At 38.9% G+C, this 27,955-nt stretch overlaps 1 protein-coding gene across 2 annotated transcripts in view; it reads left to right on the forward strand.

Annotated features, from left to right (window-relative positions):
• Nucleotides 1-27,250, forward strand: part of TRUB1 (TruB pseudouridine synthase family member 1) — a 90,187-nt gene extending 62,937 nt beyond the window's left edge. The window contains exons 4-5 of one of the 2 annotated variants that reach the window (XR_013543166.1): nucleotides 20,242-20,613; nucleotides 21,805-27,250. Coding sequence is in view for 1 of the 2 variants with exons in the window: in XM_078389596.1 (XP_078245722.1) it covers nucleotides 20,242-20,288 (47 nt within the window). In the remaining variant the exon portion in view is untranslated. Of the gene's footprint in view, nucleotides 1-20,241; nucleotides 20,867-21,804 lie in introns of those variants that run through there. The other variant, XM_078389596.1, reaches the window with a different exon arrangement.
• The last annotated feature ends 705 nt before the right edge of the window (nucleotides 27,251-27,955 follow it).

Consider the following 27,955-nt stretch of genomic DNA (forward strand, 5'->3'; position numbering starts at 1 on the left):
GTAGCAGCTAATTTTCTTCCACTATCCTTGGTACATTTTATTGTAGTTGCGTCTTCATAATCATGTGTCTTGCTGCTGCTTATGCAGTAACACAATGCAGACACTGTATTCGATAACAATGCAGCTATTTTACCCTCCAAAGGACAAAGATTCCATTCTTCAGTGCTGTCATAGGAAGAAGTGGAATTTTGTTGGGAATGACTTAAATAACAAGAAACAACAACAACCTAGGAGTAAGAAGCAAAGTGAACTAAAAGAAAACAAGTTAGTCATACTCATTCTCCCTATTACTTGTGGGATTCTTGTGACTAGAGATGAGAATAAAAGACTTATACCAGGACTATTGGCAGGGTCTACTTTGCTCTTGTAGATGCAGCTGACAGCCAAAAAGCCATGCAAATAGTCCAGCTGAGAGACAGCCTAGCAGCTAGGCAGAGTGAGGCAACTCCTTCTCATGGGAAATGTTGAGAGGCGGCCCTGCAGCCTTTTGGCCATTCTCTTTTGTACAGCAGAACAGCCGTTGTCAATGGTTGGTATCTTGCATTATATCAGGCATTTTTTCTCCAAAGAATCCGAAACTCATCATGATAGGAATGAAGGGCTACTTTTTGCACACCTACTGTTATTATATTTATCACTGGTGGCAAATTAGTTGGTGGCAAAGCAAGGGATTAGAGTAACACTGAGCATTTAGAGTTACAATTAGCATTTTGAAAGGCCATAGATGGATAATCCAAGGGACATACAGTACATAATGCTTACAGGAGGACGAGGGGACGGAAGAAGAGTGAATTATTGGTAATAATCACAGAAAATCTGTGTTACACAAAGATTAGTCTGCTTGTATGACTGGTCGAGAATCACTGCAATAGAGGATTCTGCCTTCCCTTTGGCATCAGAATAAAATCTCTCAATCCCATTTGCTTTCATACATAGAATGTAGGTGTGTGTCAACTTGTTATTTGCCTCAGGCCAAAAAACATATTGGGTGGGCCCAGGTTTTGCTTGCCTGGTGGATCTTTGGGCATTGTTTCTTGAACTTGTAGCAGGAAGTGCTTGAAACATCCAGACTTAATGTGAGTTTGAAAAGTGGCTTGAAATAAATAAATAAAAATAACAAAAACAAACAAACCCAGGATGAGGAATCTCCTATCTGGCTGACAAAAAAGTATTTTTTTAAAAAATAGGATCCTAATGGATAGTAGTTGTGGATCTTGTCAGATGCATAAAAACGTACAGATGCAACACACATTCTTGTCCATTTTTATGATTAAACAAAGGGAAATTCTGATAAGCAGGCAGCAATGTGGCAGTTACTCACTCTAAATTCAGAGTAAGAGGGGGTATACCTGGAAAGGAAACGTTCGATTTTTTCGGATCTCCTCCGTACCAACACTACAAAGTTTACTGACATGGACTACCCAACTTGTGCTGCCATATTAAACAGCAAAACACTGCTGTCCCAGTTTAGACTGAAGTTACAGGTTAAAAATAGACTGCAGTGACTGAGTGGACCATTTAGCTTGGCCAGTTCTCCAAATAAATTGTGTGGATGTGTGCCCTGCAACCAAAAGGAAGGAAAAATAATTCACAAAAACCTGCTAAACATACATATATTGGAGTGTCTCCTCCAGCTGTCATCCACTGATTCAGCAGTTTCCTGTGTCTAGGAAGACCAACTTCAAAGAGGTCTCATTCCCTAACCTGGTACCAATCATTGCTTTGATTGCAATTATTGCTAGCATGATTATACATGCAGACAAATGCACCGAGACTAAGAAATGTAATTACTTATTAATAGCCCTGCAGACACCATGCATCATGATGCTTGAACATTTGCTGACATACGCGCTTTGCTTGTTAGGCATTGCAATACGATAGCACAGCTGAACTTGCTTTATTTGTGATGTATCTCGATTATCTTAATGTCCTCTTTTCAGAATGAGTAGTGCTTCATGCTGGTTCAGAGTTACTTGTTAATTTTTTACCATTGTGTGTTTTCGGTATGCTGTGCATATAACCCAAGCCATTTGATTAAATTAATTTGCACTGTACAATTAACAAAACAAGGCTCAAGATGCAGTATGACTTTTTGCCAAGATTGACTCTTATTGTTTCTAACAAACACAAAAGCACTCTGGAGCATTTGCAAGGTTGTGCTTATACATGAACTGCAACTGTTCAAAATTGGAAGACTTATTAATATCCCTGAAAATCCCAGGCTTTTTCAAGATTTGATGACATGCACATTTCCCTCTTAATTTGTAACATTTTCCAATTCAGATACTTATTATCATTAGAAAGCCAGAATGTATTTCTCTACTTACAGGGAACCAAAACGCTGCATAGCTTTTCAACAATAACACACAGAGCTATGCAATGATAGTAAGAGACTGTTGTGGGTTTGCCCAGATGGGGTGACTAGAAGTGCAGTGTCACACAATCCTTATATCACTTATTCATGGATTGTAACAGTACTGTGTGCATCTACACAGCTGTGTTATTTTATTCTAGGGTGCCCTGCTTCCTCAGTCTGCACTGAGGACAGCAACAGCAACTTTTCTGGGATGATACCCCACCATCACCTTGCTCAATTAACTCATTTCTTGCACTCTATCAGTCTAACACTAAACTGGTAGTGAAGAACAATCTTTCTATTTTGAATAAAAAATAAGGCCCTTCATTTTTAGGCTATTCTACTCTTATTTCAATGATGGGAACTGTTTTTCCCTAGCACCACCCTTTCCTACACCCCCAGTATAAAAATGCAATACAATACAATTTAAGATCTATGCTTCTATGCTTCTATCATTCAGATGAGGAGGGACATGTTTTATTGTAGCTTGGACATTTTGTTGTAAATAGAAGAAAGAATTGGAAGAAACAATGTTAATGTTTTGGAAAGAAAATATTGCAGGTACTTGGGGGGGAGGGAGATCCATATAATCTCCTCCTGCCCCCTAATGATAAAGTAACTACCTTAATCCAGCAGTGAAGGTGTAAAAATGGAAGCTGGGTCATATAAATTTAGGCCACCTGATTACTCATCACTAAAAAAAAGAGTGGAAACACTTCATCATCCAAAAACAAGGACAGGTCGGAAGCAGCAAGTATGTGGTAAATTGAAGATGACTTGATAGCATAGAACAACTATGTTTACAAGTCTAGGTAAAAATCTAGGAACAATTAATGCATTTAAAATAGAAATACAATTCATCTCAACATAGTGGGGAGAACTGTGACCTGTGATCTGTGTGCATACTGAATCTGCTTTATGTTGTTGCTTCTGTTATGTGCTGTCAAGTCACCTCCAACATATAGCAATCCTATACATGAGGGATCTCCAAAATGTCCTATCAACAGTCCTGTTCTGCTCTTGCAAACTCAGTGGCTTCCTTTAGTGATTCAATCCATCTCAAACTGAGTCTTCCTCTTTTCATGTTTTTTTTCCAGTTTTCCAAGCATTGTTATCCTTTCCAGAGAATCTTGTTTCTTCTCATGATATGTGACAACTTCAGTTTCATAATTTTCCTTCCTTCATAATTTTCCTTCTAGATTGATTTGATCTAGGACCCTCCCCACCTTTATCTTTCTGGTGGTTGGTGGTATCTGCAAAGCTCTCCGTCAACGTAGCATTTTGAACAAATCAATCTTTTTCCTGTCATTTTTCTCCACTGTGCAGTCTTGGGAATAAAACAAGAGTGGATGATCTTGGCCTTGGTCATCAACAACATGTCCTTATGCCTCTAATGATCTTTTATAACTCCTTCATAGTTGCACTTCCTAGTCTCAGTCATTTTCTGATTTCTTGGCTGCAGTATCCATTTAGATTAAGAGTGTTAACTGTAGATGCATAATTCCATGGTCCCTACTCTTTCTTCTTATGGAACAGGGGTGGATAGAGATTTCTGCTTGCATAAGGACAATACTTGTACAATTGTGAGATTTTACATTACTGTAGTAGCACAGTTTCACATTCTATTCAGTGGGCAGTAGGACTCTGGTTTTTATTTTTAAACCAACCTTGACTGGAAAATTTTTAAAATAGAAGGTAACTTCAATCAGAAGTTGACAGCTCTCGGAAAGGAGAATTCCCCTTTGAAAGATAGGAGACAACTTCAAAATATAAAACAGTGTCAAAAACAGATAAAATCATAAAAACATTGGCTGGTATAATATAACAGATATAGAGATTGGATCTATTTGTTTATCACGGGAGATGAATACAAATATTGCCACCACAGGAGGACGGGTCCTCTGGGCCCACGTCCCAGAACTGACTGGTCCACTTACCATGTGCCACACAGAGCCATTGTCGTTCATGCTGCGCCAAATGCAGAAAAAGTCCAACTGGCACTTCCCCGCCTCCCTGCATTGCTGACCACCTGTGGTGGTGATTATTTGTATTTGTCTTCCCAGGATATGAATCCAAATATCCCATCTCTATGTTTTAACCAAAAGACCCTAAGTATCAGTTTCTTCTTCTTCTTCTTCTTCTTCTTCTTCTTCTTCTTCTTCTTCTTCTTCTTCTTCTTCTTCTTCTTCTTCTTCTTCTTCTTCTTCTTCTTCTTCTTCTTCTTCTTCTTCTTCTTCTTCTTCTTCTTCTTCTTCTTCTTCTTCTTCTTCTTCTTCTTCTTCTGTCAAGTCTTTTTCTAGCCTTGGTTCCTCAATTCCTGCAGCTGCCAAACTGTACCTTGTCACTGCTGACTATGTTTGGGTTTGTTCAGAATCACAGAACACCCTGTGCTATATCTTTCCTGTTTGATCCACATTCATCTAAGATTGCAGCAACTTTTCCTGATAGAATGGTGGCTTGGATCCAGAAGATGAAGGAGGAATATAATTTCACTGACATTAGAAGGCTGTTGTAAGATCTTTATTTAGAAAGAAATATCCTCTGGCCTATTCTGATTTAAATAATTATAGTTCAATGTCAAGCCTCTCTTTTCTGGTTAACATGATGATGGCTTCACGTTTTTCCGAGGTCACTCAGCATGTGTGCGCATGTGTGTCCATGCCTGTCCAATCTCTTTCTCCAGGAAAGGGGGGTATAGGGAGGAGAGATCGAATTGCATTTTTCTGAGGAATAGGAGTGTGCCTCATCCATAGCAGTGGCAGTGACCAGCTCAAGGTCACAGGAAATCACACCAGTCTATTATCTGAATTCCTTACACTTCAATGTGGTATAGATCCAAAGCAAGGTGTTTCATATTAAGGTGATTGAAAGATGCAGGTACTATATCTTTAATGAGTAGCTTGCCAAAAATATGGGCTTTGTGGGGGAGGCCATTTCCCCTTCTTTACTTGTGAAATGCAAACAAGACACAGATGGTGCTGTAGTAATAATCACCATGTCACTCTCCTAATTTTCAGTGTTTTCTTGGTCAAGAGCCCAGTATATGATCTATACCTGAAAAATGATGGTATTTCAACCTCTCAGGATGACATAATGCTGTCCTTAAGCTCTACAACGGAGAACACTTAGGACAACAGCCTGTACCATTTCCAACAAATTTTGCCTCATTGACTGTCATGTTGCCTTTACACCTTAAAATGGAATCTGTTGATAGTGTTGAACTGGGTCTGTTCACTAACGTAAGAAACACTGCATCTGGAGCAGATTCCCTTTCCCCATTGCAGCCCATGTACCTCCTAAATCTGTTCTGGAGGTTTGGGGGATCCTTGACATATATGTGGGGTTTAGGGTTCAGGAGGGAGAAGAGTAATGGGAAGGGCCACTGCACAAGGGGAAGTGTGCTTGAAAGATGTTGGATGGAAACCACAAAAACACTTCTAAATAAGGAAAAGAAAACAAAACTGAGAAAAATGTTGGATTATTACTGGGTAGGAGGGTTGTTCAAAATATTTTCTTAAGCAGAAAATATTTTCAGCATGGATTTCAAAAGAAAAAATGGGGGATCGTATTTCACTTTGGGGTTGATAAATGTAACTATAGGTTCAAGCTCCTGTAAGTTTCTTTCATTACAATAAATCATCATCATCATCATCAACAACAACAACACTGAAGCCAATAAAATGGCATAGAAGCAGCAGTAGATAAGATCAAAGCAAGCATTTAGTTATCACTCATAGGGATTATCCAGAATTCTATAGAAAGCCCACAGCCAGGAGTGCCATAGCACCTTCCTGCTCATGTTCTCCAACAACTGGTATTAAAATCTCTACTGCCTCTGATATGAGAGGTAATATATAGGCCAAAATCCTATTAGACACAATCAGAGTTTTAATGCAAAGTGTGGGGTGCATATGAAATCTCAACTTTCATCAATTCACCACCAAATAGTATGTGGTTTGCATTACACCAACAACTAATGCCTATGGGATTTTGACCAGTGTCATCATAGTAATCAACAACAGGTTTGTTCTTTAGGAACTTGTCTGAGTCCCTTTCAAAGGCATTGAAGCTGATAGCCAGCACTAGAGCCTGTGGTTGTGAATTCCAGAGTTTAACTATGCATTGTGTGAAAAAGTATGGTCTTAAATGTCTGGAATCTCTCTCCACTTAGCTTTTATGGGAAATCCAAAATGTCTTGTATTCTGAGAGAAAAAGGTTCCTTATCCATTTCCTCCACACCATGCAGAATTCTACACATGCCATCACACCATGGTAGTACATTGTATGGGAAAAGAAGTTTGTTATTATTGCTTCACTCAATAATATTATTTCTCTATATGCAATGCCCGTTCAATTATTGAACCTGCCAGTCACCCTTTTGTCCCCTTCATTTCCACAGTTCTCTTATATGGCACCAATAACGTTTTGCAAAATGAAGTCTCAAGATGTTGACAGGGAGCTGTAAAGAAGGCTGCATTCCACCTTTCCTTTATCCAATCTTATTTGACTTCCATTTATAGACACAGGTTTCTTTGCCACCCACCACCTCCATTCCGTTCATGCTACTGGTAAAGAGATTGTCAATCCTTTCTAATGGTGAAATGTTGAGATCTACCTTGAATGCTTCTTAAAATTACATTGCCACTTGCACTTGCCAATTGCCACTATGATTCAAAGCTTGCTTGATAGCTTTCCTTCACTCAGTTAATGCATTCAGAGACCTGTAACTAATTCTGAGAGTGATGAAAACATGTCATCTTTCTGACATGTGTTCATAATGAAGATACTTTTACTTGTCTCCTACGAGTACAATAGACAGCTTGTAATATCTCCAACTCGACTGTAATTTTTTTCTGGGCTAGACTGCAAAGCATATAGGCATCTTATGGAGTGCTTGCTCTGCCAGTGAAACTCTACCAGACTCATTGCAGCAATGTAGCTATGAGAACTTTTAGAAGCAAAAAGAGCCCTCCATCCAAAATGATGTGGTGTTATCTAATTGAAGAAAAACATCTACATAGTGAAGCCATTGAAATCCACAAACACCAGCAGAGTTTCAACAAAAAAGAAGAAAGTCTAAAACTCAGCAAAGCCTGGCTCTGAGCACTGAAAAATACAGCCTGCAAAAGGTCAACGAACTCTACCCAGCCACAAGGACAGGTGATCACTGCACACAAAAGACTAGCTAACGATATCCATCAATCACAGTGACAGATCATCTCCCCCCTTATCACAACAATATACCCAGAACAAAAAACACCCTGATCACCATAATCACCTAATCTCCTGAAAAAGACAAAAAAGCTGATCCAACAGCTACAAATACTCAACTATCCCACACACTACACCAGAACACAAACAGAGTTCTAACTCCTGTCCTCTGATGATGCTGGCCTCAGAGACTGGTAAAACATTAGGAAGAAAAACTTCAGAACATGGCTATACAGCCGGAAAAACCTACAACAACCATCAAATCCCAGCCATGAAAGCCTTCAAGAATACATCTGCAGTACACCTAATGGAGTCTTTCCCACTTGTGTCAAAGCAATTGTGTGACGCTTCTCTCCCCTTCTGGCATGTTCTTTCATACTCTTTCTGTCATGCGACTGGTGGCACGACTGATTTCACAATTAAGGGCTGCCCATTTGTGTGAAGGAAAGCATGATGAAGAGGGAGAAACACTTACACCGTTACTTTTGCAATGCAATCCCTTCTCAATCAGCTAACACTAAAATAGTTGGCCACTGATATTATTATTTTTTTGAAGTTCTGAATGGTTTTTAATAATTGTTAATAGAAACAGCACTTGTTTCCCATAAACTTCTTCAAGGATTTCTTTAGCAAGCATATCCATCCAGGGATGTAAACTGGGGGAAACCAAATCAACTGCATTATGATTGTGGTGTTAGAGATAAAATCAGTTTGGAGTTTTGCAATTAGATAGGTTTTGCTCAATTTCCACTTACATTTCTTTACTGAGAATGATTGCTAGAAGCCCACAACTATCAGTTGTCAGAGTAGCAAAAGTATTTAAAGCCATTTATAGCACACTTCTGACAGGTAGTGGAATATGAGCAGGTGTTGTTTATAGATTTTGGTACTTCTCATCACTGAGGAATGCTGATGTACTTTCCCATCTCCATCTCTTTGCCCCCAAATTATTTTACTTGTGATAAGAAACTTGGGGAAATTGTTTTGCCCAGTGTCATCTGTTTACTCTGACATTGCAGGAACTTTTGACAAACCAAGACCACAGTCTTGAGTGAGAATTTAAATGACTTAAACTCATTGATTTCAACAGAGTACAGCCTACACAATTGTCTGTTAAACATTGGCTTAGATAAGATCAGGATCCTAAGGCTATGTGTATGCCTAAAATATGTTAAGGATAATTAAGTTCATTAAATAAATGTGAAAAAAGAGTGTAATGTGCGTTATCAGTTGCTAAAATTATTGTCAAAGATAATCAGTTTCTAATCTTCATCTGATGGGGAAATCTAAGTGCATTCGTAGATATGTCTGCTTAAATTTCAGTCTCACTCAGTTCAGTGGGACTTAATTGCAGATTGGCTAGTACGGGATTGCCGTTTGAACGTAATATCACATACAGTCAAATGGGGAAATAAAATATAATAGCTACAAAAAAGAGGTTTCCCATGAACAACACAACAACTATTAAGCTATATCATTCTATAACAGTAACAATTTCCTTTAATGAGCTCCACTAAAGTGCTTTATGTTTGTAGAGGGAAAAATCTGAGGTGATTTCTATCTGCAATGTTAAAGCAGGCATTTTGTTGTGGGACCTCACTTGTCATCATAGTGAGACCATTGCAGACAATAACATCTGTCTCTGATGTCTCTTGAAGGAGTGAAGATACCCAATTATTTTTAGGAAGAGCTGACAGTATGGTAAACACATCTGTTTTAATAGTGGCATACATGCCTAAAGAGAAGAGTATCATAAATCTGTATTTCTAAAAGGAAGCTAGCAAGTTAACAAAGAAATGGAGATGGCCCCTAATGAAGCATACATGCCAGGTACAAATGTACCTTTTGCTAACATAAAAAGAAACCATGGCATTGTCATTGTTATCATTATTATCCTTTAATTGCTAATTTATTATTATTTCTTTGTCTTTACATCTCTTTTCAACATGTTAAGTCGATAACAACTGGGACAAGTATGCATGATGTGTATCTGTCAAATAGAGAATGACAAGCCTAAAAACGTAACAATGTATTCTTCAGAGGTTATTCAGCATCTTTTAATGACAACAAGAAAAACATAGCAACTCAATTTCCAAACAATTTAATAACGACCCCCTTAAAATTATTACTCACAAACTGAAATCAGGAATTAAAACTGGAGCATGAAGTTGGAGAATTTGAGTATAACACACAAATAGCTCTCCAGGGCTTCATGCTGGTTTCTTTTTCCAAACAAGCAATTAGGACTGTTGGAGTTCACTTGTCTGTTTGGAATGAACTGCAGGAGAATAAGACTACACATTTGTTACATGGGTGTATAATCAATTCAACACCTGAAAAGGGGAAGATTGCCTCTACTTTCACCTATTTGTCTTTCCCCCAATGCAATGCAAGTTCTTCATAGCTGAGAAGGAGTCAACGTGTATAGCAACTGTACACTTGTTGGCTCTGGTCACTCAATCCAAGGATGCAGCTGGTAGTGAGATTCCTGAGCAAATGTGTGTACATAGTCTATACACCTTAAGCATCTTTACACCTAAGGCATGTCCTATATACATATACTGTACATATACACATACATATATACATATACAGTATACATGTATACACATACATACATACATACATACATGCATGCATGCATACATACATACATACATACATACATACATACATACATACATACATACATACATACATACATACATACATACATACATACATACATACATACATACATATACTGTACAGATCTCAGAGATATGCATATCTCATATGTATATATACATATCTATCAGACAATACAATACATACATACATATATTCTTGCTACATAGAGCTGGGCAATTTCTATGAGTGGGGAGTAAAAACCTGTCAGAACGATGGAAGGTCATACCTTGCAACTAATATTTTTGATCCTGTAGTCCCCCCTCTTCATAATCTGTCCTGAAAAATATTTAAGTTATACAAATGCCTAGAAGCCTCCAGCAATGTTATTGGCATTGCATGAAGAGCATTCTGGGTTGGAGATGAAATTTGTCCTGAAAAAAAATTGTTTTCCATCCGAACATTTCAAGTGATTTCTGATCCTGGAAAACAGGTACTATTACCGAAAACCTACTACAATAAAGCAATCAGAGTAGGCCCGTTTGAATCAATGGAACTTATAGAAGTGTTAAATTACCAAATACTCACTGGTTCAATTGACTTACTCTAGTATGACTTTCTATGCTAAGCAACCAGATTTCAGTCACTGTTACTTCTTGGTTTGGAAAAAGGCTAAATCGTCAACATTGTTCCTTACTTGCTAATCCTAAATGATGTTTAAAAAATCACTTAAAGATACAAAAATGGCCTTGAATCCTCCAAGATGATACCCCCAAAGTAACATTTTAAGAATGACAAACAAATATTGCTTGCTATGCGAAAATCCAAGTTTATGCAGCAACCACCGATGCTGGAGAGGCTGAAATTGACCAATTCTATGAAGACTTACAACATCTTCTAGAACTGACACCAAAGAAAGATGTTCTTCTCATTCTAGGGGACTGGAATGCTAAAGTAGGGAGTCAAGAGATAAAAGGAACAACAGGTAAGTTTGGCCTTGGAGTTCAAAATGAAGCAGGGCAAAGGCTAATAAAGTTTTGTCAAGGCAACAAGCTGGTCATCACAAACACTCTTTTCGAACAACACAAGAGGCGATTCCACACATGGACATCACCAGCTGGGCAATACCGAAATCAGATTGATAATATTCTCTGCAGCCAAAGATGGAGAAGCTCTATACAGTCAGCAAAAACAAGACCTGGAGCTAATTGATCATCAGCTTCCTATATCAAAACTCAAGCTTAAACTAAAGTAGGAAAAACCACTGGGCTAGTCAGGTATAATCTAAACCAAATCCCTCATGAATACACAGTGTGAGTGAAGAACAGATGTAAGGAAGTAGATTTGGTGGACAGAGCGCCTGAAGAACTATGGCTGGAGGCCCATAACATTGCACAGGAGGCAGCAACAAAAATCATCCCAAAGAAAAGGAAATGCAAGAAAGCAAAGTGGCTGTCCAATGAAGCCTTACAAATAGCAGAGAAGAGAAGGAAAACAAAATGCAAGGAAGATAGGGAAAGTTACAGAAAATGCAATGCAGACTTCCAAAGAATAGCAAGGAGAGACAAGAGGGCCTTCTTAAATGAACAGTGCAGAGATATAGAGGAAAATAATAGAAAGGGAAAAACCAGAGATCTGTTCAAGAAAATTGGAGATATTAAAGGAACATTTTGTGCAAAGATGGACATGATAAAGGACAAAAATGGTAGGGACCTCGCAGAAGCAGAAGACATCAAGAAGGGGTGGCAAGAATACACAGAGGAATTATACCAGAAAGATCTGGATGTCCCGGACAACCCAGATAGTGTGGTTGCTCACCTTGAGCCAGACATCCTGGAGAGTGAAGTTAAGTGGGCCTTAGAAAGCTTGGCTAACAACAAGGCCAGTGGAGGTGATGGCATTCCAGGGGAACTATTTAAAATCTTAAAAGATTGTGCTGCTAAGGTGCTACACTCAATATGCCAGCAGATTGGAAAAGATCAGTCTACATCCTAATCCTAAACAAGGGTACTGCCAAAGAAATGTGCCAACTACCGTACAATTGCACTCATTTCACATGCTTGCAAGGTTATGCTCAAAATCCTCCAAGGTAGGCTTCAGCAGTATGTGGACTGAGAACTTGCAGAAGAGATGGATTTTGAAGGGGCAGAGGAACTAGAGACCAAATTGCTAACATGTGCTGGACTCTGGAGAAAGCCAGAGAGTTCCAGAAAAACATCTACTGTACTTCTGCTTCATTGACTACGCAAAAACCTTTGACAGTGTGGACCATAGCAAACTATGGCAAATTCTTAAAGAAATGGGAGTTCCTGACCAGCTTATCTATCTCCTGAGAAATGTATATGTGGGATAGGAAGCAACAGTTAGAACTGGATATGGAACAACTGATTGGTTCAAAATTGAGAAAGGAGTATGACAAGGCTGTATATTGTCTCCCTGCTTATTTAACTTATATGCAGAATGTATCATTTGAAAGGCTGGACTGGATGAATCCCAAGCTGGAATTAAGATTGACGAAAGAAATATCAACAACCTCAGATATGCAGATGATACCACTCTGATGGCAGAAAGTGAGGAGGAATTAAAAACCTCTTAATGAGGGTGAAAGAGGAGAGTGCCAAAAATGGTCTGAAGCTCAACATCAAAAAAACTAAGATCGTGGCCACTGGTCCCATCACTTCCTGGCAAACAGAAGGGGAAGAGATGGAGGCAGTGACAGATTTTACTTTCTTGGGCTCCATGATCACTGCAGATGGTGACAGCAGCCACAAAATTAAAAGACACCTGCTTCTTTGAAGAAAAGCGGTGACAAACCTCGACAGCATCTTAAAAAGCAGAGACATCACCTTGCCAACAAAGGTCTGCATAGTCAAAGCTATGGTTTTTCCAGTAGCAATGTGTTGAAGGGAGATCTGGACCATAAAGAAGGCTGACAGCCAAAAAATTGATGCTTTTGAATTGTGGTGCTGGAGGAGACTCTTGTGAGTCCCCTGGATTGCAAGGAGAACAAACCTATCTATTCTGAAGGAAATCAACTCTGAGTGCTGACTGGAAGGGCAGATCCTGAAGCTGAGGCTCCATGAGAAGAGAAGACTCCCTGGAAAAGACCCTGCTGTTGAGAAAGTGTGAAGGCAAGAGGAGAAGAGGACGACAGAGGACGAGATGGTTGGACAGTGTCATCGAAGCTACCAACATGAATTTGACCCAACTCCGGGAGGCAGTGAAAGACAGTAGGGCCTGGCGTGCTCTGGTCCATGGGGTCACGAAGAGTTAGACACGACTTAACAACTAAACAACAACAGATCCTAAATTTGTCGTGATATCACCAGCATTTAATTACTTATTAACATTTGATATATTTGCTCTAGTTTTTAAAGCCTTTTTTCTTCTATGACATGTGAAAAGTATTTTAGGAAGTAAGAAAAGTAAGTTAAGCAAATGTGGAGTAATAAGTGATGCACAAAATCTGAAGAAATAATGAGAAAATGGAATCACTCTCTCCAAAAATTACGTGGCTGCATGAGGTCCTACATTTGTTAGGAACTGGACTGAGACCAGAAAGGACAGATGTTCAGCTAAGAAAGGAACAAATTTTTGGACTTCTGAAGTCTATTAATGTAGAATTGCTCTCATATACAGCTTTGGGAAAATGTAAGAAGCTTCAACAGACAGATTATGACCAAGCACTGCTTAAATCAAGAATTCCGCAAAAATATAAACCAGTTGTAGATTTACATACCATATCTCCTTGCATCCTTGATTTTGCATATTAAATCTGCCACAGCTTGAAGACATTTTGAAAGGTTCATGTAGTGACATATCTTCCCATTACCATGGATACATATCTGATTAGATCAAGAGGAATAAATTATCTCATCAAAGGTCAGTTGTGTAACAGCATAGATACTTAATACTGAGTCTATATTCACCTAGGGGAAAAGGGATTCTCATTTAGTCTCTCTCTCTCTCTCTCTCTCTCTCTCTCTCTCTCTCTCTCTCTCTCTCTCATAATAAACATGTACAGTATTATAATTTAAGCCATTTCAATGCCTGTGGCCATTACAAGAGCAAAGCAATGCCTGGAAGACACATCTTTTGTTTTAAATGTAGGATTTCCCCCCCTTTGGATTGATGGCAGTAAAATGTCCTCAGCATTTCTCAACTTGTACATCTGACTTTAATTAAACTACTGCGTCATATTCAATGTTTTGTTTTCTAATATTTTATTTATTTGCTACTTTTTTTATCCTTCACTTTCTTCAATAAATAAAGGGCAGCCTATATAACTCTCCCCATCCATCTTAGCCTCACCATGGCCCTGTGATATAGAGTAGACTGGGAGAAAACTATTAGAGCAAGGTCACCCTGTGGGTTTTTAGTTGAGTGGGAACTGAACCTTATCTGCGTCTGGCTGCACCATGTGCATATACACTTGCAGAGTTACAAAAAAAGATGAAGGTGGCAAACGTGTACATACTTACTTGGGAGTAAAGTCCTACTGAAATCAAATGTGCTTGCTTTTGAGTAGACATCAAAAGTTGCAAGCTATGTTGTTGCTGTTATATTTCATCCTCATGATCACATATTTCTATTTTTCCTATGAATATTCTAAAATGTGATCTGCCAATATATTGTGTGGAAATCACATCATATGTTATATGAGTGGATAGGACTGAATGGATTTGAAAATTTGGAAGACACAGAGTAAATATACCAAGGAGATATATAATTTGTTCCAACTCATGGTACTCTGATTTCCTTATCATGGTTTTTGACAACCCATTTATGAATCGGTGGCAACATTTCCTGGTGCTGATATCTTGTCTAAGTATTCTTTTGTTGTTCTTATTATTAGTCATAGCTCCATGACATATGGGAATTTAATTGTTCATGGTGGACAGGGAGAAGAGAAAGGTGAGGACAGGGAAGGATGGAGATTCATTGTGTGTTAGCTGAAACTTCCAAATAGTTGCTAAATGTAGGGTTGTCTGGCCTTCATTATTATAGTTTTGGCTGATGATAAGGAAACACAAATAGTATCTGAATTTGTCAGAGAATGCCATGGGCTTCTTTCTCAAGTGGAGTTGGTGAAACATACCCTTAGAGATTATGAAAATGTGGGTTTTCCACATATAGTGGTGAGGAGGACCCCTGGATAGTGGGATATTACATAGAAGTCATGGGGAGATCACTATAAATATGTGGAATGACTCAAAGGTGGTTCTACAAGTATCTACCAAGGCTCTATAGTTATCACGAGCAACATTAATACTGAGGTGAAGATTGTTGATCAAGGCTACAAATAACCTCTCAATATTTTACTCAGGGTACATGCCAAACTTGGGTTTAGAAAATTGATAGCGTTCATCTGTTTCTGAAACTGACAGGAACCTATTAACTAAATGGAAAGTTGAAAGGAGCATTACTGGCTGAGGAGACTGTATTAAGGTTTGTATCTTTGAACAAGGTCCAAAAAACTGAATGTTTAGGCCATCTGGCCTCCTGCCTTTATTACTGTTACATGAATAATCTCAGTCAGCAAAGGCCGCAGCTTTTTCCCTGTTACCTTTCACTAGCCAGGACTGGCACAGGTCCATCTTACAAATGGTTGTGCCCCCCCCCCAAACACAGTCCCTGCATCAATAAGTGGGACAGAATGAAGCCAAACAGTTAAAACCTCTGAAAGCACCAACTGTGAATCTACCTTTCTAAATAGCAACCCCCATGTACAGTAAATCTGGATAAATTCATCTGGAAAAACAATCACAGTGGACTTCAAAAGGCCCAGCCTCTGCACAAAGATTATACAGATTCAGGAGAGTACCCTCTACACAGCACAACTCTTTTCTTAATTCTAAAATACAGTTCAATGAAGAATGTAGCTTCTAGGCAGTACAACCACCACTTGTTTATTAGAAAGCAGGACTGATTCAAACATTCTGCGCGCACACACACACGCACAAGCGCACACACACGCACAAGCGCGCACACACACACACACACACACAACCCATTATGATCCAATGAATGAGTTACCCTATCTATCACAAACAAATCTATCCCCTCAAGCAAGGTTCAGCAGCCTACCATGTAACTAGCATATGTCCTCTTTTCATGATTCCATCTGTGTACGAGGAGGATGGGATTACAAAAGACAAGCTCTGCATTTGCAAACCTAAATGCCTACACGCAGTTTGTGTCATTTTAACTCCTGCTTCTGGGAAAAGAGGAAGATAGCAATTAAATGAATTAAGTTATAAATAAGAAAATAAATATTCTGTTGAATGTTTAATTCCATCCATATCCTGACCACCATAAAAATCCCAAAGTGATTAACATGGTTAAATGAATGAAATAGAATAACCAAGATCAAAAGAACAGAATACACAGCTAATGAAACCAGAAGAAAACAAATTCATCATAAAGATCTGGCTAAATTAATTGCCCACATATATGCTAGGGTAAGGATATTGGTCAGCCTGTCACAAAAACAATAGTAAAGTTAGTGTCAGACATACAGTATCTCTTGACGGGGTTTTCCAGAATCAGAGCACCTTCGTGGGGCGGGGGGGGGGGGAAATACATTCTAACCCATGGTACTTCCTCTTATTTATTTATTTATTTATTTATTTATTTATTTATTTATTTATTTATTTATTTATTTATTTATTTATTTATTTATTTATTCCCCGCCTATCTGGTCATTGTGACCACTCTAGGCAGCTTCTGTTTGGCTAATCAAAAAGGTCACTTACCTCTTACTTTTAGGGGCCCAGGGAGGCTAATAGAGCAAGAGACTTTTCGCACAGTTCCTCGCCATATGTATACATCTACATGCATACTGATTATACAAGCATATACATGTACATTAATGTGCACACGGCAAGGAGGAGGGTTTGTTGCTATCGTGTCTTTCACTTAATCACACATGCAAAAAGACTATAGCATATGTCAAGCTCAGCTGCGATTTTAACATGGTCCAGCTGTCCTGCTGAAGAGCCAACCTTGCTAGACCAGAGATTGGTATCTTTAAAAAGCAATGATGTATCCTTGCTAATACTGTGATTTTACACTCCCAATTAGTTAGAACATGCATCTCTAGGTTAATGCAAAACATTAAGTCCAAAGCTCGTTACATCTAATTTGAAATTAATGAATGTGATGCGAGGTTAACAATTGCTGAACGGCTTGATTGAAGCTTTGAAAATGAAAATCCAGGGCTGTCTTTATGTCTGTAATCACCTCAGACAATGACAATGGAATCATTGATACATGTATGAACAGGAAGTGTGAGTGGCTTGATAGTGTTTTATCAAGTGATGCTGTTTCCTACATCAGCAGGTTTCTTGCTGAATTAGTGAACTGAGCAATTGAAAGATGATCAGGTAACGTATGTGTAGGTATGCTTACAAACAGAGGCTGGTGATGATGGTGTGATGTTAATAAATGGAAGTTATGTTGGTCGCAGAATTGTGGCAGTTAGAGTCCAAAAAGACAAATCTGCAGTTTAGAAGTACCCTTTGACCAGAACATATGAGTGAAAGAAAAATTAATCAATGCCATCCAAATAATATACAGGTTATAGTATTTTCTTATTGTTTAATTTTTCTGTATGGATATCTTCCAGATCAACTTGTTTGTAGATCCTAATTAAGAACTTCGAGAACTCCCTAAAACCCCCATCAAGAATCTATAAAGAATAATGTGACTTGTTTGGCTTGGATATTTGTGAGAGGCATTGAAAAATGCATAATTGTATGGCTATTACTGGCAGTGCCTTTCAGGACAAGAATGGGTTCACAGCAGGGGTCAGAAATTTTCTTTCAAAAGCTACACTCCTACAGACTGCAATTTTACAGCTTTATTTTTGTGCCTTTTGTCTATCACTAATGCCTTACCTGTATTTTTCATTGTGAAATGATTGTATTGATAAAGGCAATATACATCTGATGTATTCAACCATCCAAACACACGCTTAGAGGATATCTTGAAAACACTCTGGCCTTGTAAAGATTAAACTGTTATACCGGGAAAAAATTAAAGGTTGTGGCATTTTGTTCAATGATTCAGTTTTCTGTATTACTATTGCACTATTGTAAGTCAAGCCATTGTTGCAACACAAAGAGAAACTCCAGCAACACAGTTGTTCTTGTTTGAAAGACACACATATATGTAATAAATCACCTCTTTCTTTGTGTTCTTTCACAAATATGATTCCTATTTTGTGCCAACCTTCAACTAGGAAATCCACTGAGCACCTGCAGATATTCCCCAAATAAAATCCCATTTAAAGAATGTGGGCATGTGAGAAGTTCACCTCTGATGTCCCAGCAAGCTGTCTGAATTCATCCAGTGCCCCTGGGAAGGCCTGTTGGATGGGGGAGTCTGCTGGACCTCAGGCTGGTTCTGGGAGCAGATGGCTTGCCCAGAAAGATACAGTTAGAGGTGATGAGGATGATCACCTGGGGAAGGAGGTGAGGGGTGGGCTCTGCAGACAACTGTGGACCATAAAGACAGAGGAGACAGAGATGTAGGAGGAGACTGGGATGGGATCAGAGGAGACAAGTGCCAGGGATTCAGGGCAGGAAAAGGCTAGAAAAGCCAGTATCAGCCTTCCTGGTGGAAGAACTGTTTGAAAATGCCCTCAAGAAAGCCCTGTGCTGGAGTCTTGTTGAAACTGTGGATACCTCGAGGGACAGGGGGACTTTGCAATGTGGATCAGGACTGTTGACAGCTGCTGCCATGCCAGGACCATCACCGAAGCTGCTGGGACAGCTGACTGAGGTTCAAAGGAAGCACTGGATGTGCCAGCAACAACAGTAAGAACACTGCTGCACCTATAGGAGGACCTAGCAAAAATCCAGGACTAGGAGTGGCTTACCTATACAAGCCTACTTTGTAGGGTGTGGGCAGACAAGGGCAACTGCTAGGGCCCTTGGCTGCCCTAGGGTTTTTTGTTTCTTCTGCCTTCAGTGAAGACCATTAGAGGTCCCCAAGATAACAAACTCTCAGAGAGATTAATGACTGAAACTCAGTCTTGCAAGGGCCAGACATATGGGGAAGGGATTAATATTGTTAACTCTGCTGGATCCCCTTTCCCCTGGTTCAATAAAGACAGAGCTGCCTCAACATTCCAGTCTGGTGCTCATGGATAAATGGTCTAATGGGTGGTGTGCCTCCCCACTGCTTTGCTGGGGCGATGGCACTCATAGGACACAAAAGTATTTTTAGATAATAATCATTCAAAGATGAGATCTGTCATTCTTTTATTTATTAATAAGGACAAAGTGACCTGGATCCAACTGATAGTCCCAACTAGAGTAGATCCCCTGAGTTAATGGAATTTATATATGTGCTGATTTGCCATTCTAGTGGGAACTAGCAACTGGATTTAGGCTAGTTTAAAATGAGATAAGTCTGCAGCTTTGTGTAGGGCTGAAGTGCAGAACAACTCATTATACCCTCTCATACTAACAACATGACAGTAGTTTGCTTTACCAGGTGTATAAAGTTAGATAGATTGCCAATTTTCCACTGCAGTGAATGTACCCAGAACTATTCCATACAACCTCTTTTTATCCTATTTTGATTACCTCAAATATACAATCAGTGAAGGCCTGGCACCTAATTGATGCTGGTCCCCAAAACAGATATTGGGAACTATAGATATGCAGTAAGCCTGGGGTGGGGGGTGGGGAGAAACAGTTATACTGTTCTAATCTTCAAGAAATGGTACATCTTCACCTGATGAGTTCCTATACATTTACAATTTGGAATTCAATTTATGTTCTGATTTTTATGGTAATTTGCTTGATTATTATGTTGGACCTTGGAATATCTTGATGTCTAACAAATTCTGCTTTGGTGGATAGTGGTGTTTATCATTACCAGCATTCAGCAGGTCATCCATTATGGCATGAGGGACACTGCCCTGCCTTAAGCTGTGTTGTCCCACTCCTGCTAGCCTCCTTACCAGAGGCAGAGATTCTCTGTGTTTATCCAGTTTTGCTCCTGCCTCTCGTTTTCCATCTCCCCGTTGGCTGATGTGTCTTCTTCTGTCTCAACAGCTAGAATGGGCACCACCAGCTGTCACCGTTCTTGCTTCATGTTCTAGTTCGACGGCCACTGAAAAAAGCTTCCGTTATTACTTTTTGAGAAGAGACGGCTTCTTCTGTCTGATGCTAAAGCAGACTTTTCACTCTCCAACTCCTCTAGTAAAAAAATCAGCTCACAGACCAGACTCCTCCCTGTGACATTCCAATCACACCACTCACCAACCAGCATTCAATCATTCACCTGCCAATCACTCCAGACCAAGTACAAGATGGATTGACTCCTTAAAGAGAACAACAGATTTGAGTCTGCAAGAGCTGAGTAGGGCTGTAGAGGACAGGACATTTTGGAGATCACTTATTCATAGGGTTGCCATGAATCAGAAGGTGAGTTGGCGGCGCATAACAACAACAATATACTTCTTGCTTAACAAATGTATCATATGGTATTAGTGCAGGGACTTGCAAGCACTTTACAGAATAAAAAGAAAAATCCCAGTGGAATAGGAAGTCTTCTCTTTCTCTCTCTCTCTGGTGCTTTTGCAGGCCTTTAAAATGCCTCTACAACAAACATCATTTATTTCTCCTTCCAACAAATTCCACTTCAAGGAAACAAATTTATATGTAAACTAAAGGAATCCCCCCTGCACTCAGTATGGTGCAGTGATGAGATTCTGTTCACAAAGAAGTCTAGAAACAATATAGAAGGAGGTATTACTTGTCTAAAATTCTGCTAAATTAGAATTGTTCTTTGACTATGCCTCTGGAGTGTCTGATCACATAAACTCAGATGGCATCTGTTGGCACCCAACAATCACACAAAAGATTCACTAAATGGGAAAGTCACAACAAAATAATTTGTTCAATGTGCCTGTGGGAAATCTATACACTGAAGGAATCTAGACCAACTGGATTTTTAGTGAAATTAGCCTTAGTTTAAGCTGTTGCAGCATCTCTGCAGATTCTTAACATCTCAAAACCCTATAGTTTTGATACCCAATATGGTCCAGGGATAGAATGGTTGACTAGGACTCAGGATACCAGGGTTCAAATCTCTGTTCAGCCACATAAGCTCACTTTATTTATTTACAATGATCTCTGGTATTGCTCTGATTCAGAGTCACTCTGTTCTAATGTATAGCTCAAAACAGATTATAAAGGTTTCTGCCATTTTCACAATAGCCTCCTGAGGCCAATTAAGCTGAAAAATTGTCCCACACTGAGTAGTTTTGTTGCTGAACAAATGCAATGTTCTAATGAGAAGGACTTACCAGTATACCCAGATATGTCTTATGTGAGCAAAAAGGCGTTTATGCAAAGCAGCCAGGCTATGCCATTCTGTCTGTCCTGCTTTTTCATATCCCTGCTTCAAATCACAATTTCAGAAAGGTTCCTGGACCCTCCATGATGGCTTTTCTGGGCATAGAGGCAATAGTGGCAGTGGAGCCAGGGAAGTTTGGTCCAAGAGTTGAGTTCCACTTGTTTTATCTCTGTAACTGGAAGGTCTGGTTATGCCCATGGAAGGGTTTTGATTCAGCAGATGATTTTTGCTAGTCATCTTTTCCCCCTTTCCTTTAGGTTAGCAGTGGCATCTTCCACGCTGTTCTGGAGGGTCTCCAAAGATTCTTAGAAGATGCAAGATACTGCAGAAAGAAGGGGACAGTGGTAATCTGTACCCATGCTAGCAGAGACATTCTATCCCTAAAACTCCACTTGGGGAATGTTTCTACAAGTGGGAGCAAAACCTGCATCCAAGCTGGTATGATTATAAATAGTAACATCAATCTTCTAATTTTATCTTGCCCATTTAATTCATATTCTTTCCTAATTTGTTCAAGAACCTTCCCACTTACAATAACTAGATGTTTTTACAAAGATATAGGCAGGCCAAATTTTTATAAGTCTCATGCTTTTATTTTGAAAATACTCCGTTTTTAATTTCTACTGTTCCTATGGACTGATTGTGGAACAATTCCTTCCCTACCAGTAATAGACTATAAATCCATGGGCTACTCTGTGTTGAGTTATTATCATGTCTAGCATATATATGTTCTTGCACATAGCTGAGAGATTCAGCATCACTTATCTGCTATAGAAGACCTGGATTTTAAAAATATATTAACACTTGAGTGAATATTGGAGGGAAGCCAAAGAAATCATGGATTTGAAAAAATGTGCTGTCTCAGCTTCTAGAAGAGCATAATGGATAGGAACATCTCCACACACTCATTAAAAGGGTTTCTTGTAAGTGATACCTGGCAAAATTAGGTGGGAAATAAATCACAAAACTGCCAGACGTACGTGTGGAAGCATAGAATGCTTGACTCTGTAGAACGGAAGTGTATATCTCAGGGGTTTTGGAATGTAGTAATTATAGTATTGATATAGAACTGTATGTACCCCTGAGTGATGTGTATATTACTGGCCCTGATATTCTAAAGCCATTTTTGGAAAGTCGAAGAAAATGCTTATGGAATAATCATGTACATAATATTGGGCCAGGTAGAAGCTAGATCTGAATTTACTGGTGGATCTCCCACTGATTGCTAAGGTCAGCAAGAATTTCTGACGGTTGGTTGTTGTTGTTTTTTTTAAACCCCTGGAGCAACAAAAATAGTCCATGTGACCTATATCATACTGCTGAAATGAAGAAAACTTAAGGTAACCAGCAGTGTATTTGCATGCAGAAGGATCTTTCCTTTATTTGTTCCTGTGAAGAAGTATTGGGGGTACTTGTGGCTTTCCTGATGTTTTTGGAATTCAACCCTGCCAGCACAACTACTAATAATGAATGATGGGTATTTTCGTCCAACAATACCTACTAGTTAACAGATTCCCAACAACTATTATATATAGTACATTACTAAGGATCCACAGTTGCACTTCATTGTGCGGAACCACCTACAAAGTAAACATATAGAAACATAGAAAAAGTAATCACTGTAATAAAAATGAAGAAAGTTCATAAATTGCAGATGGCATATTTCCCCCCTAATTATTACATAAAACAATGCCAGACTTGGTGATTAAGTTCAATTCTACAACTTCTTATTCCAACCAATTTTTTAATTTGCTTTTGGTTCTCTACCACACTTAAGGCTACCATCCACTCTTGAAGTCTGAAGCTGCAAGCAGATGTTGTTCACTGCAGATTGAAAAACCTTATGAATTTATGTGAACAGAACAGCTAATGTTCAGAAATTTTTTATTCTGAAGTGATTATGATGAAATTAGATTGTGTTTTTTTTTTTTAAGTTTTTATTCATTTTCAATAGGGGTAAGGGTTGGGATATAGGTATAAGGGAATAAGGAAGGAAGAAACGGGTGGGGAAAGGATAAAATTCCAGAGAGCAAAAGAGTATTCTTACATCCACTTAGTTATGTTAAAAGGGAAATCACATAAGTAAACAATATAACAATTTTTCCAGACTATCTATGTTTGCAACTCTCTCCATTCTTTTGGACTTTCTCGTACTTCTTTTATCTATACTTTCCAGTTCTTATTTCAGATCCAGTTATAAAACTGTTCCCATTTTAAAGTCCTTTTTGAGATGATATTTCATTTAATGCTTCTGTTAGTACATCCATCTCCACCACATCCAGTATCTTTTCTATCAATTCCTCCAAAGACAGTACCACTTCTTTCTTCCAATATTTTCCATATAGTATTCTCGCTGCCGTAATTACATGTATTATCAAATATCTCATTTCTTTATCTACAAGATGAACTTATTTGGTTCAGGCGGTGTCAAGCGTGTGTGGCGGCAATCAGGTGAGGAGTACAAAGACAAGTGTGTCATGCCTACAATCAATCATGGTAGTGGGAGTGTCACAGTCTGGGGCTGCATGAGTGCTGCCAGCACTGGGGGGCTACAGTTCATTGAGGGAACCAAGAATGCCAACATGTACTGTGACATACTGAAGCAGAGCATGATCCCTTCCCTCCAGACACTGGGCCACAAGGCAGTATTCCAACATGATAACAACCCCAAACACACCTTCAAAATGACCACTGCCTTGCTAAAGAAGCTGAGGGTAAAGGTGATGGAGCGGCCAAGCATGTTTCCAGACCTAAACCCTTTTGAGCATCTGTGGGGCATCCTGAAACAGAAGGTGGAGGTGCACAAGGTCTCTAACATCCACCAGCTCTGTGATGTCATCGTGGAGGAGTGGAAGAGGACTCCAGTGGCAACCTGTGAAGCTCTGGTGAACTATATGGGTTAAGGCAGAGGGTTAAGGCAGTGGTGGAAAATAATGGTGGCCACACAAAATATTGATACTTTGGGCCCAATTTGGACATTGTCACTTAGGGGTGTACTCAGTTTTGTTGCCAGAGGTTTAGACATTAATGGACAGCACCTTTACACTGTTATACAAGCTGTATACTCACTGCTTTACATTGTAGCCATGTGTTATTTCTTCAGTGTTGTCACATGAAAAGATACACTAAAATATTTATGAAATGTGAGGGGTTGTACTCACTTCTGTGATATACTGTATGTGCTTTACCATAGTCCAGGTTTCAGATTTCACAAAAAAGTTCACCTTCCCTGGTTTGAACAAGCTGACTGTACACTACACAACTAATTTACACTGTGAATTTATTAGGCTATGATCCTGGGTTATTCTTATGTGCAAATTCCTTTATTCCAGTCTTATGCAAGAAGGAAATGAGGAGTTTTATAAATGTTTCTTTTACTTCCAAATCACACCTCTTGACTTGGAAATACTCTAAACTCTGCCAAACTGCAAGTGCATTAGAATTTTCTGAAAATATGAGGTAAAATCAATGTCGTAGCATTGCTTGGGCTGGACATGATATTTCTTGATTTAATCTACTTTCTTGATTTAATCTACCATTGTCACTCTTGCTTCCACATTAGAGAAATGCAAAGGTGGGTTTAGTTATTTAGCAATAAATGACAAATAATCTATGGTCCTGAAGAAAAAGCAGCATGAATTCTCTAGTTTTTTGCACTTTTAAGATTTTATTTTTTCTTAAAGGATGGGTGATCATTCAGGAGGGCATCTGCTGCCATTGTTGCAGTCCAGCTAGATGGATCTCTCAATTCTTAAAGGATTTGTCCATTTGCACTGTCTTTACATTCATTGGCAATTTGAAAAATTAGGCTAACTTTTCATAAATAGTAAAAATTTTAAAAAGTTAAAGACAGTGATTTTTAAGCCATTTCCCCCATGAAGTAGAAAATTAAACAAAATGAAATAAAACTCAAACAACTCAAACTTTCTCTTTCTTCCTCCTTTCTTAGCTTGAAAATGTTGGCAGAATTACTCAGGGGAATGAGAGGGAAAAAAGGCAAAATATTATAGTGCTTTAAAGATGGACAGATTTATTGCAGGGGGAGCTTTTGTGGATCAAAATCCACTTCCTTTTCCAGTCCACAAAAGCTCATACTATAAACGGTTAGTCTTTAAAATGCCACAATATCCTGCTTTCCCCCTCTCTCTTCACCCCTTACCCTTTAATTTTGCCAGCCTGCTGAGACAGACTAACAGGGCTGCTTCTTTGGAAATAGCTTGAGTACAGATTGCTTAATGTGGTATGAAATGAAAAACTGGGGTTTAGCTCATTTGTATCTCAATATATAATCTTAAATTAAGGTAGTCACTGGTTTCACATTGCAGCAGATACTTGTCCAGTGGACTAAATCACATTTGATTTAGAACAATTAACAAACTACTCAGTGGCACAGGCCTAGAGAATTCTGCCCACCCCTTCCAGAATGTGCAAGTCAGTTTTCAAGCTAGATAATTCACTGCACATAGGTAGGTAGCTATATAGTTATGGATCTATTAGGACAGGGCTTGGCTCATAAGGACTACAAACCAAGGCATTTTTTGGGGACCCAGTGAATAAGACTTTGAAATGAAATATATGGAGTCTGTATGTGGGTGATCCATTGTTTCTTTTAGAGGTGTTTTTCTGTCATTCAGTTAAAAAAACACCTTGCAGAACAATCTTAAGTATGTCTGTTTGGTGAGTTCCCCGGACATATGTCCTATTGGATCATACTTGTGAGTAAAGATGTATAAGTTTGCACAGTCAGTCTGCTAAATAAGTTTATTTAATTTTATTTATTTAAGTTTAACAGGCCAATTCTATATGAGTTCACTTGGACTTGTTCCCACATTAAAACAATGAACACCGTTTCTTAATGTGCAGGCTGGCTATGCCATTAGGCAGTGAGGTGAATGCCTTGCGTGGGAGATTCTGAGTGCAAGGCGTGGTGGCAAGATGTTGGATTACTGTATGTAGGGTGTTCATGCATTCTTTTATAAGAGGACAGTCCTCTTTTATTGGAAAATGTCTTCCATTTGAATAGCTGTCCAGTCCAGGTATGGTTTAAAGTTAAGGATCAGGGACTATGAAGTTGCCTACCCACAATGAATCAACAAGACAGCAGACAGCAGCAAGCACACAGGTCAACCTTCCTTATGCAGATGCCTTAACTTAAAAGTTTCCTGGCAAAAATTAGATGTAGCTCTACCTGAACAGCTTGACCTATAAAAATAAAAGGAACAATTTTTAAAATAAATGTTTAGGTAAGATCTATTCAATAGAGGCTACCTTTCTGAATTTGAATTTTTCCCCCTTAAAGAGGAAACTCATACAGAACCTGAAGATTGAAAGGAATACATTTCTCTGGTAATTTATATGCTTGAGGCAAACTGATTCTATCAAGGGAGTCATGGCCTTTAGTTTGCAACAGCTGAGCAGGGCTCTTAGTGATATGTCTTTTTTGGAGGTCAGGAGGGATTCCTGTTTACTTTTATGGCCCAAAGAGGTGGAGAAAACATGCAGTTTGAACAGAAAACTATATTTGAAGCTGTATCCCTAAAAGGAAGAAAAATTATATCTCAGATCAACTCCTTCTCCTCATTCAAAGCCTGGTCATGTTGATGTATCATTCTTGTACCTTAACTTTCATTCTAAAGAAATGCAAGAGGTAAGCTTTAATTTCCTAAACAGATAACCCCCCAAAACTGTCAAAAAAAAAACAAACACCTTTCTCTCCTTGCGGATGACTAAGTCCATTGAAGACAGTGAGATTTCCTTCCCTCAAATGCAGATCAATTGGACTGAAATGATGAATGCTGTGCATAGGTCAATACTGCAAATCAGCATTTTGAAAAAATATATATACATTTATGCATTTTATATACCACCAATCTAGCAAATCACCAGTCTGGGCAGTATATATATATTTATTTTTACAATAGTTTGGTATTTGAGAGCAATTTTATAATTCATTATATATATATATATATATAAAAGAAACATGAATTATAAAATTGCTCTCAAATACCAAACTATTGTAAAAATAAACACACAAACCAAGATGGCAACAAATAGAAATCTCAGAACACAAAGTGCAATATTCCTCTTCTTCTTCCACTGTCCCAATTAATTGAGGAGAACCTCTCTAAAATCTTCCTTGAACAGCTCTGTTTTGGAGAGCTTTCCAAAGACATGGAGGGAGGAGGCCTGCTGTAACTTCTGCAAGAGAGAATTTCCCAGTGGGCACCACTGTTGAGAAAACCTGGTTTCCAGTTGATGTTTTCAGGGCTTCTCAAGGAGTCAACCCTCAGGTGTGAGGTCTGTGAGAACCAAGTCAGACGATGTTCGGACAAGGAGTGAAGTCCCAAACCATTTCGGGATTTATATATTAGATCTAGAATCTTGAACCTGGCATGGAAGTGGACTGGT

Source organism: Pogona vitticeps, chromosome 3, assembly GCF_051106095.1.
Source record: "Pogona vitticeps strain Pit_001003342236 chromosome 3, PviZW2.1, whole genome shotgun sequence".
Classification (NCBI taxonomy): domain Eukaryota; kingdom Metazoa; phylum Chordata; class Lepidosauria; order Squamata; family Agamidae; genus Pogona; species Pogona vitticeps.